Raw genomic sequence first — 13235 nt, 5'->3', positions numbered from 1 at the left:
CCTCACAGTTGTAAGATCGCACAAAGCCAGGTGGAGTACCTTGGATATGTGATTGGACATGGACAGGTGAAGCCTGTAGTGGGGAAAATGGAAGCAATCCATGCATATCCAGTACCTACAACAAAGAGGATGGTGTGGGCATTTATAGGCTTAGTGGGATGGTACAGTAAATTCATCTTCCACTTTGCAGAGAGGACAGCACCTGTCACTGACTTGACAAAAGCGTTGGCACCAAATCAGGTCAAGTGGACAAAAGACTGTGACAGAGCTTTCAATGACCTTAAGTCAGCCATCATGAATGACTCTGTTCTACATAGCCAGATTTCAATCAGCCTTCCACACTGCAGACAGATGCCTCTGGAGTGTGGCATAGGAGCTGAACTGCTGCAGGAGGTGGAGGGCGAAAGGCGTTCAGTTGTTTGCCTCAGCAGGAAGCTTCAGGAAAAAGAATCTAGATACTCCACTGTAGTAAAGGAGTGTCTTGCATGGAGGAGCTGCATGGCTCTAACACGTTAACGAGCTAACCGTGCTAACGAGCTAACAGCACTAACACGTTGACGCCGTACAGCCCCTCGCACGGGGCGATCCGCGTTAACTTGCTAACGGAGATTTCCCAAGTGAGTATGGGAAACGTGATGCTAGCATTGTAGATATTGTATGTATGGCAGTGATGTTTCGTCAGGACAAGCAAGGCCAGCACTGCTTGCTTGTCAAAACTAATAATGGACATGAATGAAATTTGTACCATGAAAAAAACAAAAACTTTGACAATAATGGAGAGTGGACAGCAGCTCTGATCATGTCCGATTCAATCGACTGGGCAAGCTAACCAGGTGCAGGTCCAGCTGCATTTTCAGATTAGAAACCAATGAGAGTGTCTAAATCTAATACCTTTAAACAGCTGTTTCACCAGCACTCTACTATACTCCGATTAATATTTTTAATCATACCTGTAGATATTGAAAGGGTTTGTTTTGAAATAGATTTCAAAACAATCAAGCTGTAGGCCTGTGTTTCTGACCATATGAACAACAGTTTTTTCAAACACACGGGTTCTCAACCAATACATTTTTTAATTTTAATATTAAAAAATTTAATATTTACAATTCTTCAGCCAGGATAGGAGAGCAGAAAGGTGAAGCTGTCGATGTATATTTCAGATAAGCAGTACAAACTATGTTTTAATCTGATCTAGTGAAGGAAGCTGTTGAAGCTGTGTGAATCAGGAGAAGAGGGGATCGTCTCTGATAAACTTTCTGTAAAACTCACCACACACCGCTGATGTATACTGCTTGTAAAAAAATCACATCAGCAATTTAAAAATGTTTGGAAGTGAAGTTTATTATGTGCAGAACAACATGAAGAAATGCATGGTCATAAACAGGTTTCTTTACTTAAGTACGTTGTGTTTACTAATACAAAAGAAATGAACATTAAGTATCCATTAATTACCCTTTCTAACTACAATCTGTTTCCTTTCATTCTAAATTTGGCTTAATTTTAAAAACTGAATAAATTGACAAAAATGAATAATTTTATACACACTGATTGGCTTTCGAAAACCACCAGGTGGGTGGGGCCTCCGCGAGAGCGTTGTGCCTGAGATGACCAAATCAAAAACATCAAATAGCCCGGTGTAGAGAAAAACCAGAATCAGTGTGTTTAGATCAGTCTGAAGGCTGACCTCGAATAGGTTATTTCTACATAACGTACCTCATTATTTAAAACTATTGTGAGGTTGTAATGTAATATAATATCTATAGATTACTTTTTTTTAAATGTAACAGATTTTTGGATCATCTCTTATTCTACAGTCATGTGTTCATTTGTTCATTCCTACTTAAATTTTACTTTCTGAATGCACTCTTGCAAAGTCTTTTTCTGTAACAAGTAAAGATCTGTCAATATGTTGCTCTTAAATATAAATCCAGTATTTATAGTTCTCAAAGCTGAAGTTTCTCAGCTTCATCAGTAATGGAGCTGAACTCTGACCATAAGAGGGCAGCCATGGTCAGAATAAAACAAAAATAAACCTTTTAAAGCTTATATACCATCTTTCATAAGGCTATGTACAGAATATACAGAGAACAAATATTTTCCTTAGGGACAATATCATTTGTTACATAACTTGGTGGCAAACTAGGTTTGTGGTTGATAGCAGACAATTTGTACACCAGGAGCTACATGAAATAAAATTTAAAAATCTTCTGCAATTAGATTTTTGGTTTAAGGACTTTGCCTCGAATAATGAAGATATAGAAGTTTGAGTCCTAGACGCTAGTTCCTGGAAACCGAAAGTTTCACTCTTGATGAACTCATCCCTTCCTTCAGTTGGTTGTAAAACCATGACTTGCTCGTTCATCCATTCACTTCTGCTTATCCTTTTCAGGGTCATGGGGGGCGCTGGAGCCTATCCCAGCTGTCGTAGGGCGAGAGGCAGGGTACACCCTGGACAGGTCACAGGGCTAACACAGAGACAGGACACAACCAATTGCACTCACATTCACACCTATGGGCAATTTAGTGCTTCCAATTAACCTATCCCCACTAATTGCATGTCTCTGGACTGTGGTGGAAGCGGGAGTACCCGGGGAGAACTGGTGGAACTGAACTCAGGATCTTCTTGCTGTGCGGCAACAGTGCTAACCACCGTGCCATGGTGCCCGGGCTGACCTGTTATTCCCAGGCAGTCTCCCATCCAAGCACTAACCAAGCCCAACCTTGCTTAGCTTGCGAAATCAGACGAGTGCTCAGGGTGGTATGGCCGCAAGCTGGTTCGCTAAATATCCCTATAATCATTTGGTGTCGTTTTTGTGTTCACGTAGCTTCTGCTGTTTTGACTAACAGACATATGCCTCTTTAACTTTGGGAAGTGTTTCACCAGCAGATGCCTGAAGTGGTTCTGGAATTTCTTCCCAACAAAAGTATAGAATACAGGACTGATACAAAAGTAAAAGTAGGCAATGGTGCGAGTAATTTGAAGTGCATAACCCAGTTTCTGTTTGTCCTCACACTCACTCTTAACTTCATTGTTAATGTTCATCAAGTGTACAACGTTGAAAGGAGTCCAGCACATGAAAAACAACAGCACAATGATGAAGATGAGCCTGACTGTCTTGAATTTGCTTGCAATCCTGGATGACATAACAGTGATTGCAATCCTACTGTAGCAGTAGAAAATAACAATCAGTGGGAAAATCAAGAAAACACTCAGCTGAAGGTAAAACCCAGATTTTCTCAGCTTGTCCATATCGACATAGGTAAGGTTTCGAGGGTACTCCTCACAAAAAGTTTTGTTATCAAGACTAGAAAAGAAACTACTATAGATAATCATTGGTCTGATACATGCTAACCCACTGACTAGCCACACAACAGTGCAGGAGATTCCTGCATACTTTCGATTTCTCACTTGTGAGTCATTCAACGGGTACAGAATTGCAAGGTACCGATCAAAGGTCAGAAGGGCTAGAAAGAGTACAGAGCTGTAAAAACCCAGATAGTAGACAGTACTAACAATCTTGCACATAACTTCGCCAAAGATCCAGTTAGAGAGCTGCATGTAGACTGCCATGAAAGGAAGGCTGATCATGAAGATCAGGGAGGACATCACAAGGTTCAGCAGCAAGATGTTGGTCACAGTGGTCAGCTGATCAAACCTAGAAAGCAGTCAACATAAAAAGATTCACAGGTCAGTCATCATGAAACAATCTAACCTCAGGTGTTTTCCAGGTAACAGAGATCAGTGGAACCTTCAGTGAAGTAAATCAGCACATCTTTAAAATCAGTGGCATTTCTGGATGTCATCATTACCATGGAGTCTGAGCAAAGATATTAAATTATAAAATAATATTTTGGAATGCACAAATACAATTAGTGGAAAGTACATTGACTTCTTGGTAGGACAGCACCTTCTAAGCTTCTGCTGCTGTGCCCCTGACAAGCATGTTAGAGAGTCCACAGATGTACCCTCAGTAAGAAAATGTCTTGAAAGTTTATTTTGTGACCCAGAAAGAGTAATATTTCAAACTCTTTCGCCATGCTCCTCCGCCATTGGCGCTTTTAAAATGTATTGTTATATTATATTAGAAAACCAATAACAACATTATCATCCTTCTGGCAGACAAGAGTAGATGCACGGCTTTGCTAAACCAGAAAGAGTATCACAAGAAAAACATTGTCACCGGTCAGTAGCAAAGATACTTATGACCTTCAGGCAGAAACATGGGTGTGCCAAGGATTCCCCAGTTTCACCCATTGTGGCCAACTTGTACATGAAGAACCAATGACTGAACCAATGACTCAAGTCATTGGTTCAAGTACGTGGATGACACCTGGGTGAAAATCAAATCTCAGCATGTACCACAATTCACTGATCACGATGAAATGAAGAGTTCAAGCTAAACGCAGAACAAAAATCCAGAGTTTAATACTCAAAGAAGACCTGCAGGCCATTTGTGGCATTAACAAAGCACTAAAAACAACAAAACAATACAAAAATCCTAAAAAACCAAAGTAATGACACACTTGATGCAGACGAGTCAAAGAGCAGAAGTCAAGTACAAGCTGCAGTCATAAACAGGAAATCAAAAAGAAGCAACAGTAGGAGGCACTGGAAAGTGTGAGTACAGAGACAATCTGAAGACTGGGGATACTGCTGCACATATGAACATACACAAGGGTCAGTGATTAACTGACTCAACGCAGGTGTGACAAACAAAGCAAGGGACCTGGAGCGCGTCTCAGATGACATATGACAAGAGGTGGGGTACACTACAGAGGTGGATGGTTAATCAATTAACTCTGTCTACTGCAAACTAGTTCTATTAAAACTTTGTAGATTTCTCAGAACTCTACGATGGAAAAAGGTCATGCCATTTGAGTTCAGCTTTACCCTTTTTCAGAATGTTGAGCACATCAGCGTAAGAAGTATTGCATCTAGTGCCTGCCATACAAACCTGGCTTTTATCGTGTTGCATCAGTTGGAAAGAGAGGTGTAACACAAAGTGAGTTTAGACTCAGCAAAAACCACTAGTCATGAAAACTGTTGTCTTTTTACCTCAGAACCTTCACCATGGTAAAGATAACGCACGTAATATTAGTAGGTGGTTTTGTTCAAAGCTTTAGCTTAAAATTAGCTGTCAGTGTCACGTTTTCACCAATTCTAAACATGTTTTCAGGCCAGTGTAGATTCTCTACTGGAAGACTGTATTTTATATGTGCAAGTCATTAAGCTGTATCTCAGTAACATCATGAAACAGGCCCAGCTGTAGAGTTACTGCAAACCGTGCATATCTATATAAGATATACTCAGTTGGTATGCAGAAACTATAATCTGTAATCTGTTGCTATGTCTTATGTAACGGTGCTGGAACTGCAGCTAGTAGAACACAGTAAACACACTAAAGTGGTTTTTCACATTATCTTAATTAGGCTATGGGACAGTATCCTTTAATGTATCTAGTTTAAAGTTTCAGAGCTGCAATGTGCAACTATCATGTTGGAAATAAACAGCATCACAAAGATGAATAACTCTATTCAGGTGCAATATTTTGCGTTATAGAAACAATGCTGAATTTTAAGGTTATTATGTTCTTTATTAATTTTATTTTTATTAATAAAATGTATTTTTCTTCAGCTTCAGAAATTGTCACTGACTGGAGTAAGTGGGATGGTTTGAAATCCCCCTTCCTACGTGCATTTGCACAGAGCCTGAAGCAGGAAACTTACTTAGCCCTTATCTCTGACTGGGGTTTGAGGTTTTGTCAAGCTACTGCACCAGCGTTAGTTTCATTGATCATTTTTGTTAACAACCTTTTTTTTCTGATGAAAACAAAACGATAACTAAGTAAAAACTATGATGAAATGTAATGCCACTTTCATCGACGAACAAAAATGAGATCAGCATATTCTGAAGAGATAAGAATCAAAATGATCACTGTTTCTCATGAAAGCACAACAAAATGTCAACATGGGAGGAAGAGATGTGTTGACATGTGGATGCATACACACAGGTGAGCTGACTAACTGAATATATGGAAAGATCAGGTTTTCCATCACTGAATCTTTTTCCTCCCCTGATGGCGCTGATATATCCCAACAATGTCATCATTCATTATCCCTGATAAGGATCAGCGGATGGATGGATCTGAAAAAGTGTTTCAGAGAGCATGAGATGTTGTCATGCATGGATGGTCCACCGTGTAGTCAAAGGTGCATCATCACCAACAAAAGATCTTGGCAAAAAATTATTAAAACTCTGAACATAAATAAAGGTGACACTGCTGTACGTATGGAAACAATACGACACCAAATACATGCTGACAGAGCTAAAGGTTGGCTAATACTCTTAGTTTTACTGATTTTAACTAAAAACATAAATTTAAAAGAAGAGCAAGGCACACTTATCACAAATTTTTAAAGCTATTAAAATTATGACGGCTTAATTTGACTGGTTAATATATTTGGTTTGGTTGCTGTTGTTGGATTCCACTGTAAGCCTCTGCTACAAAGCAGGCAGGTGAAATCATTTTAGAGTTAATCTTGAGGTTTCAGTGTTTCAAAGGCAGTTTGCTGTTTACTGGTGTACTTCACCATGGTAAATTATGCCGCAGCCTGTTCTTGAACACGTTTGGCCTGCAGGTGTTTGTTGACCTAATTTGAGATTTGCAAATAGTCTGCGTCTTTGAGTTTTGGTTTTAGATTCATTAGTTTTTGCTGTCCAAATGTTAACCACCACTCAGGCTGCAGCTGAGCTCAACAATGCCAAAACGTTCTTACGTACACAATCAAATGTTAACTCAATGACATAAGCAATGGTTATTTGGCACTATGGCCTTTTAGTGATAGAACTGTAATACTGGTTAATACTGGTTACTAGTTAATAGGCTTATTAACTAGTCTATTCTTGCTACCTTTCCTTTCTCACTTCACATACATTTAAATACTTTTCCACTCACACAAAGAGCTGCCGCTTTGCCTTTAAAGCCTCGTACAGCAAATACCTGCATTCTTGTTTGACATTGTATTTAGGCTTTGATTTACTGGGAGCTCTATTTTGTATTTTATGTTTAAGTCAGCTCCTTTTTAGTGTAAATCTTTCACTTTCCAAGATGTTTTGTACAGTGTTATTGTTTATTAAGACAGTTATTTATTTTGCTTTGGTTTGGCTGTTTTAACACAGTGAATATATCTCTTATCTTACCGTCTTAAAATCAGTTACACTGCTAGATCTATTTATGTACCTAATTGGTCAGAATGTCCCACCTTTCATATGAACGTGTTCACAGATTCAGGACTGACTAATTAAGCTGATAATCACCTTTGTATGAGCTGATTGCTGACGTTGAACTAGTTTTACTGTAGGACAGATCCGACATCTCCACTGGGTTCATTTTATTTTCACACCTATAACTTTCATGAAATGGTGCAACAAGCCACTTTTAACTTGCACTGAAGCATAACCATCACAGACTTGTCATATTTTTACATTGTTGTTTTCATGAACTCTACAGTATTCGTGTAATAAGAAAAGGCTGAATGTGGCTGTACTCTAAGACACGGCAACTCTTTTCCCTCGTACATCTTATGAAGAACCCAGTCGAGAACTTTACCAGACTAGACCACAGGTGTTGCTAAATCAGTCAGCATTACCATCTTAGGAATTACAGCTTAAATTTTCACCTAAAAGTAATGTGAGTCACAGCAGGGATGGGAATTCCGGCTCGTTTTAGAGAACCGGCTCTCTCGCTAAAAAGAGCCGGCTCTTTCGGCTCCCGAGCCGCTCAATAAGTTGTTTTATTGCTTGAATTAATTTATTATCAACAACAATATAAAATAGAATTCAGTGCACGAATAAACTTCCTGAATCCTTTATCATCCACAACTGAAAACACTTGGATATCAAGTGCAATCATTGGCGGGTCTTCATTCACTGAGTTCTCACAGAGTCTCATAGAGCTCTGGGTTGGTTTAGGTGGTTGTGGTGGTATATGCATGATGCTGTAGATACTGCAGCAAAAGCAGCAGCAACGGTTGCAGTAGACACGCTGGCACCTTCATTACTGACTGATTAACTGACTGTGTTTTATCGTCCCATTGCACTGATGGGTGGACAGTTCTCAGGTGTCTGTGCAGGTTGAGAGAGGGTGACCGACCCGCCACAAGTCTCAAGAGTTAAATCAGTAGAAATTCATTCAAGATCTTTTATTTAATGCCAACACTGCAGAGAACAAAATAATCCAGCTTTGTTAGACTAACTTACCGACAGATGATGATGAGGACTATCCCGTTGCAAATGACACTGAAGGCAAACATGAAGTAGTAAAGGATGGACAGCAGCGCTCCCAGTTTGTTGTCATTGTCCCTGGTGCATGGTACAGCTTCTGTATATTCGCTGTAGTCATAATCCGGGTCAGTCGTATATTCCATCTTTGTGTCAAATGCTTAAAGGAAAGTCTGACAAACAGAAATGTAAGAAAACACCGTTTACAATACGTTCAGAATGACGTGAAAATTAGAAAACGATCAAGTCTTAACCCTTGAAAAAAAAGCCAGAAAATCCTTATTCTTTGGAACTGAGATGTTTATTAACCTCTTAAGCCCCAACGCCCCCTGATACGGGGGCAAAAGCAGGAGATCAGGTAGGCTTGGGGCTTAAGAGGTTAACCCTTATAACAAAATCCACAAACTTGTTTTTGCTAGATCGTGTTATGTATGATATATTTTTAATTATATATTTTTTGTATTGCATGTGAGACATTGGGGGGAGTTTTGCAACTTTTATTTAACATTGCTGTTAACAAAGTTTTGTCCATAACATTTTGAAACAATTTGATGAGATATATGTCTCAGAAACTCATGTACCAAATATGATACAGAGGGCATTATAGGGTTAACTCTATTTGGAATGATATAAGAAGGTGAAGCTTTAAAAATAAAAAGACAGGAAGCCTGAGGAATGAAAGCAAATGTAAGCATGAACTGACTTACTGTCTGTCCTATTTCTTCTGCTGCTGTCCGACTCTGATGATAGAGTTTGGTTATCTGTGTTTAAGTTACCAACACCAGAGGAAGTTACATTATCTGCCTTCAGGGAGGAGCTGTTGTCAATTGTGCTCAAAGCAGCAGAGCAGGGTGTTCTGTTTATGACGTGACATGAAAGCCACAGCAGGGACTGAGAAGACTTCAAAGGATCGGGTCATGAGGTGGCAAAATGATCAAGCTTGTTTGATATACAACTGGAACAGAAGTGACCCACACAAGGTAGAGCAGTATTCTAATGAGACTCTGCTAATGTGTGTTCAAGAAGCTCCCGTACTTTGGAACAATTCCCACCCCATTTCCATAGTCGAGCACTTCTCCTGTGTTTAGACTAAAAACTGCACTGCAAAAACACAATGCATGTGAGCTGCACTGGTGATGTAATTTTGCTTCAGGAACCTTGGAGTAAAGTACGATTAATTGTAACCCTGGTCCCACGTAGCTATGGTCAAAGCTAGACTGCGTAGTACAACGAGACTGGGCCTGGGTTCGTTATACTTCTATATATGAATACCAATCCCTTCTATAAATAAAGGCCACCACAGCTGTATCTTACACAAATTGCTCCCCTATAAGCATTTATTTGGGGAAAGAAAAACAAATAAACGTAATGTCAAAGCACACACTGTCCTTTACCTCTTGCAGATCACAAATATATAAGATCGGGACCGCAGGTAGTCGACCTCAATCACGCAAACGTCTACCACTTGTTCCGCCCCAGAGAGGTGTCACTCTCTCGTGGATGATGATGTGTTCTGGAGTGAACTCCAACCCAAGCTTCACTGGTCTGTTTCCCAACTCGTGACGTGTGGATCCTTGTAGACGTATATGTTCAATCAAACCAAACTTAAAATTAACCAAGTAATTTTCTGTGCTGATCAAACAGTAAGTGAAAAGTGAGCAAAATAAAAATGTCATCTTTCACCTTTTTAAGAGGTTTCAATAAACCGTGATGTCAGGGTATGTGAAGTCAGGTGCAGCTGAGTAACCCCCATCAACCCACCCCCACCTGTTTTTTTTTTGCTTATTTTCCTGAAGTGGTTTGCGGTTTATTTTTATCCACCACATTTTCATTTTGCATGAAATGGAAACATTATAATTTTAGAAATACTTCAAAGTCTTGCAAAGGTTTGCGCTGCGGAAGAACAACGTGACAAAATGGAAACAGACTGTGAAGGGACATTCAGTGTACAGCTAATAACAGACCTGAAACATGAAAATCACGTGTTCATTCAGCGATAAGGAGTGTTTTACACATTCTTTTTCATATTCTACTGTCTGCTAATTGCACTCAATCTCATTATAGCCTCTTCTGCATTTTCTCTTCAGCCAGGTTTCGTCTGCACCAAAATTTGTCCCATCTGTGCTTTACTTCAATAAACCAGCTATAAATTAGCACAGAGATGGTTTGGGTGGAAATATATACATAGATATAGATCTATTTATCTATCTACATATATATTAGTATACATAATAGGTGTGTGTATTCGCGTAGCTGTTGGTATGCAGTGTGTGTCTGCAGGTGCTTCTCACACATTTGTCGCAAACTTACCACAACAACCACAGAACAACAACCACGGGAAATGCTGAGCTGGTAGTATCATTTCACCTAAAATCTCCGGGTCTTTGTGACTAACTTTTTTCTTTACCAGGACCAAGTTTTTACTGTTACTGTGAAATTCTTAGAAAGTCTCAAACGTCTACAATAGTTTTTTCCAGGATTTCAAAGCATCTAATTGTCCTCATGTACGGAAACTCATGTACGGGTTCATCTACGTCAGAGTTCAATTTGGTTTTTGTTTGTTTTTTTCAATCACCCGTTAACCACAAGTGCGTTGCATGTCCTATGGAGGAGAAGAAGACAGTGTTTTACTCCAAGTATCTCTGTTGAACTGAAAATCTTTGACTAACACTTTGCAGCTTTGACTTTTAGTGGGCAGCACTGTGTGTAATTTTAAAATGACTGAAAGGCTTTAGACTGCAGCTGTCATGCGTCACATGTATTTAGAGTAAGCTGTCAAAATAGCACATGAATTATGAGCATATATAAAGTATATTTAAATGAGCTGTGATAGATCTGTGGAAGTAATATTCACAAAAAAGACGTACAACAAAACGCAAAACACATTTAAATAAGTCTATAAAATGATTGTGTTTCGTGACACTGGTCGGCCCCTCGTTTGTACCCCAATCATTCTAACATCATTTCCTGTTGCTCGTGCTGTCTTTGACAGCAGCTGCACAGAGACCTGTAATCACGCTAACATATTATTTATCCAACATATTGGATAAGAAGTGGTTAAATTGGTTAGGTGATCTCTAAGAGCACTTAGAGATCACCTAACCAATTTGTACCACACAGTAGGACATATTATTATTTTTTATTAAAATATCACAAACAGTTGGAGAGATCAGCACTAATTAGGGGAGTTAAGCCCATATTGACACCTGCTAATCAAAGTATGTATGCCCCTAACTCCAGTCTACAATTCTCATAAAGGTGGCAGCTTTCCATAAACATGCCTGGATTACTAAGTTACTAAGTCCTGGAAGCTTTTTAAACATGTAGGTCTAAGAGATTAACTCACCTCATTATTGGCCACAGTTGTGACCAAGTGACCAATAAAGGAAATGACCTTTTTTTATTTGTGCACTGGCTTCATTTTACAACACTGCAAGCTGCCACTTGCCCTGAGCATGGAGGAAACTGAGCTTATTTTTTTATTATGGCACATCCTGTCAGACTGATTCAAACACACACAGTAAATTTGTGCTTTGTTAAGACAAGGAATAATTTAATTTATGAAAACCTGTTCAAGCATAAGCACCTTATACTCTATGCTCCCTTAGTTTTTCATTTAAGCTCTCTTCAAGTTTCAGATATTTATGATTAAATTTGATATTTAAAAGGATCTAATCTGGCTATACCTGGCTATATATGGTCCAAGATGGCGGCGCGCACAGACGCAGCGGCCCGGAGCTCCTACACTTTTGCACTTTTGGTGGTACTGTGTATTATTTCACACAGTCTGGGGTTACTTCAATACAACAGAGATGATCTACTACAACTAAGCCGTGGAGATCTTCAACTAACATCCGAGTATCTCATCCCCCCGGAGATCGTTAAGCAACCCCCGGGGCTACCCGCAACAGCAAGCCGCAGGAGGAGACGTTGCGAGCGGAGGCAGAAGAGAGGCAAGCGGGGAGGCCTGTGGGCACGGCTAAAGACTAGTCCGTTTAAACCACCACTCCCGATCATATTCCTCTCCAACGCCCGTTCAATCCGTTACAAACTGGATGAAATACGACTGCAGATCGCCACTCGACGGACTTTTAATAACTGTTCGTGCATGATTTTCACTGAAACCTGGCTGGACAGCGCCGTTCCCGATGCGGCTATCGATCTAGCAGGCCGCACCGCCTATCGAGCCGACAGGTCTGCGGACTCGGGTAAGAAGACTGGCGGGGGGCTGTGCATCTATATTAACAACCTTTGGTGCACGAACGTCACGGTAACGGAAAAACTGTGCAGTACAGAGGTAGAACTGTTGGTGTTAAAGTGCCGTCCATTCTATCTCCCTCGGGAATTTTCTGCCGTTTACATCTGCGCTGTTTACATTCCACCAGATGCTAATGCTAAGCTAGCGTTAGCACAATTGAGCAGCAGCATCAATAACAGCCTGGTAGCACACCCGGACAGTGTCTTTATTGCGGCTGGGGATTTTAACCACGCGGACCTGAAATCTGTACTTCACAATTTCCACCGTAATGTGAAGTGTGCTACCAGAGGAGATAGAACGTTGGACCAGGTGTACACCAACATGGCGAATGCGTACAGAGCCCAGGCTTATCCCCACCTGGGTCTGTCAGACCATCTCTCCCTTCTGCTACACCCAATATACACACAAAAGATCAAGAGCACTGGGATTACAACCAAAACCGTGAGAACATGGCCGCAGGATGCTATTCCGATGCTTCAGGACTGTTTCCACTGCACAGACTGGGATGTATTCAAGGTGCAGGACACTGACAATCGTGTCGCATTGGACAGTTACACCTCCACTGTCTTGGACTACATCTGTTTCTGTGTGGACAATGTAACAACTTGGAAACGATTCCGTGTGTTACCTAATAATCCACCCTGGATGACACACGGAGTTCAACAACTTATTCGAACAAGGAACAACGCTTTCAAA

The 13235-nt window shown here is 40.2% G+C and overlaps 1 protein-coding gene across 1 annotated transcript; it reads right to left on the bottom strand.

Moving 5' to 3' along the window:
* Window positions 1-1321: 1321 nt before the first annotated feature.
* LOC101465923 (C-C chemokine receptor type 3) lies at window positions 1322-9101 on the bottom strand. Its single transcript, XM_004568919.4, has 3 exons — window positions 8989-9101; window positions 8261-8454; window positions 1322-3656 (listed from the first exon to the last, which is right to left on the bottom strand). The coding sequence occupies exons 2-3, from the start codon at window positions 8425-8427 to the stop codon at window positions 2780-2782; spliced, it is 1044 nt and encodes a 347-aa protein (XP_004568976.2). The 5' UTR covers window positions 8428-8454; window positions 8989-9101; the 3' UTR covers window positions 1322-2779.
* Window positions 9102-13235: the final 4134 nt, after the last annotated feature.

This window comes from Maylandia zebra, linkage group LG9, assembly GCF_041146795.1.
Source record: "Maylandia zebra isolate NMK-2024a linkage group LG9, Mzebra_GT3a, whole genome shotgun sequence".
Lineage (NCBI taxonomy): Eukaryota > Metazoa > Chordata > Actinopteri > Cichliformes > Cichlidae > Maylandia > Maylandia zebra.
The sequence above is the reverse complement of the archived record's forward strand: the minus strand, read 5'-3'. Positions and strand labels throughout refer to the sequence as shown.

Excerpts from the sequence above, each read along its gene's own strand:
- LOC101465923 (XM_004568919.4), bottom strand. The coding sequence starts at position 8,427 with ATGGAATATACGACTGACCCGGATTATGACTACAGCGAATATACAGAA. Across the intron at positions 3,657-8,260 it reads GTCCTCATCATCATCTGTCG|GTTTGATCAGCTGACCACTG; the intron begins GTAAGTTAGTCT and ends ACTGCTTTCTAG.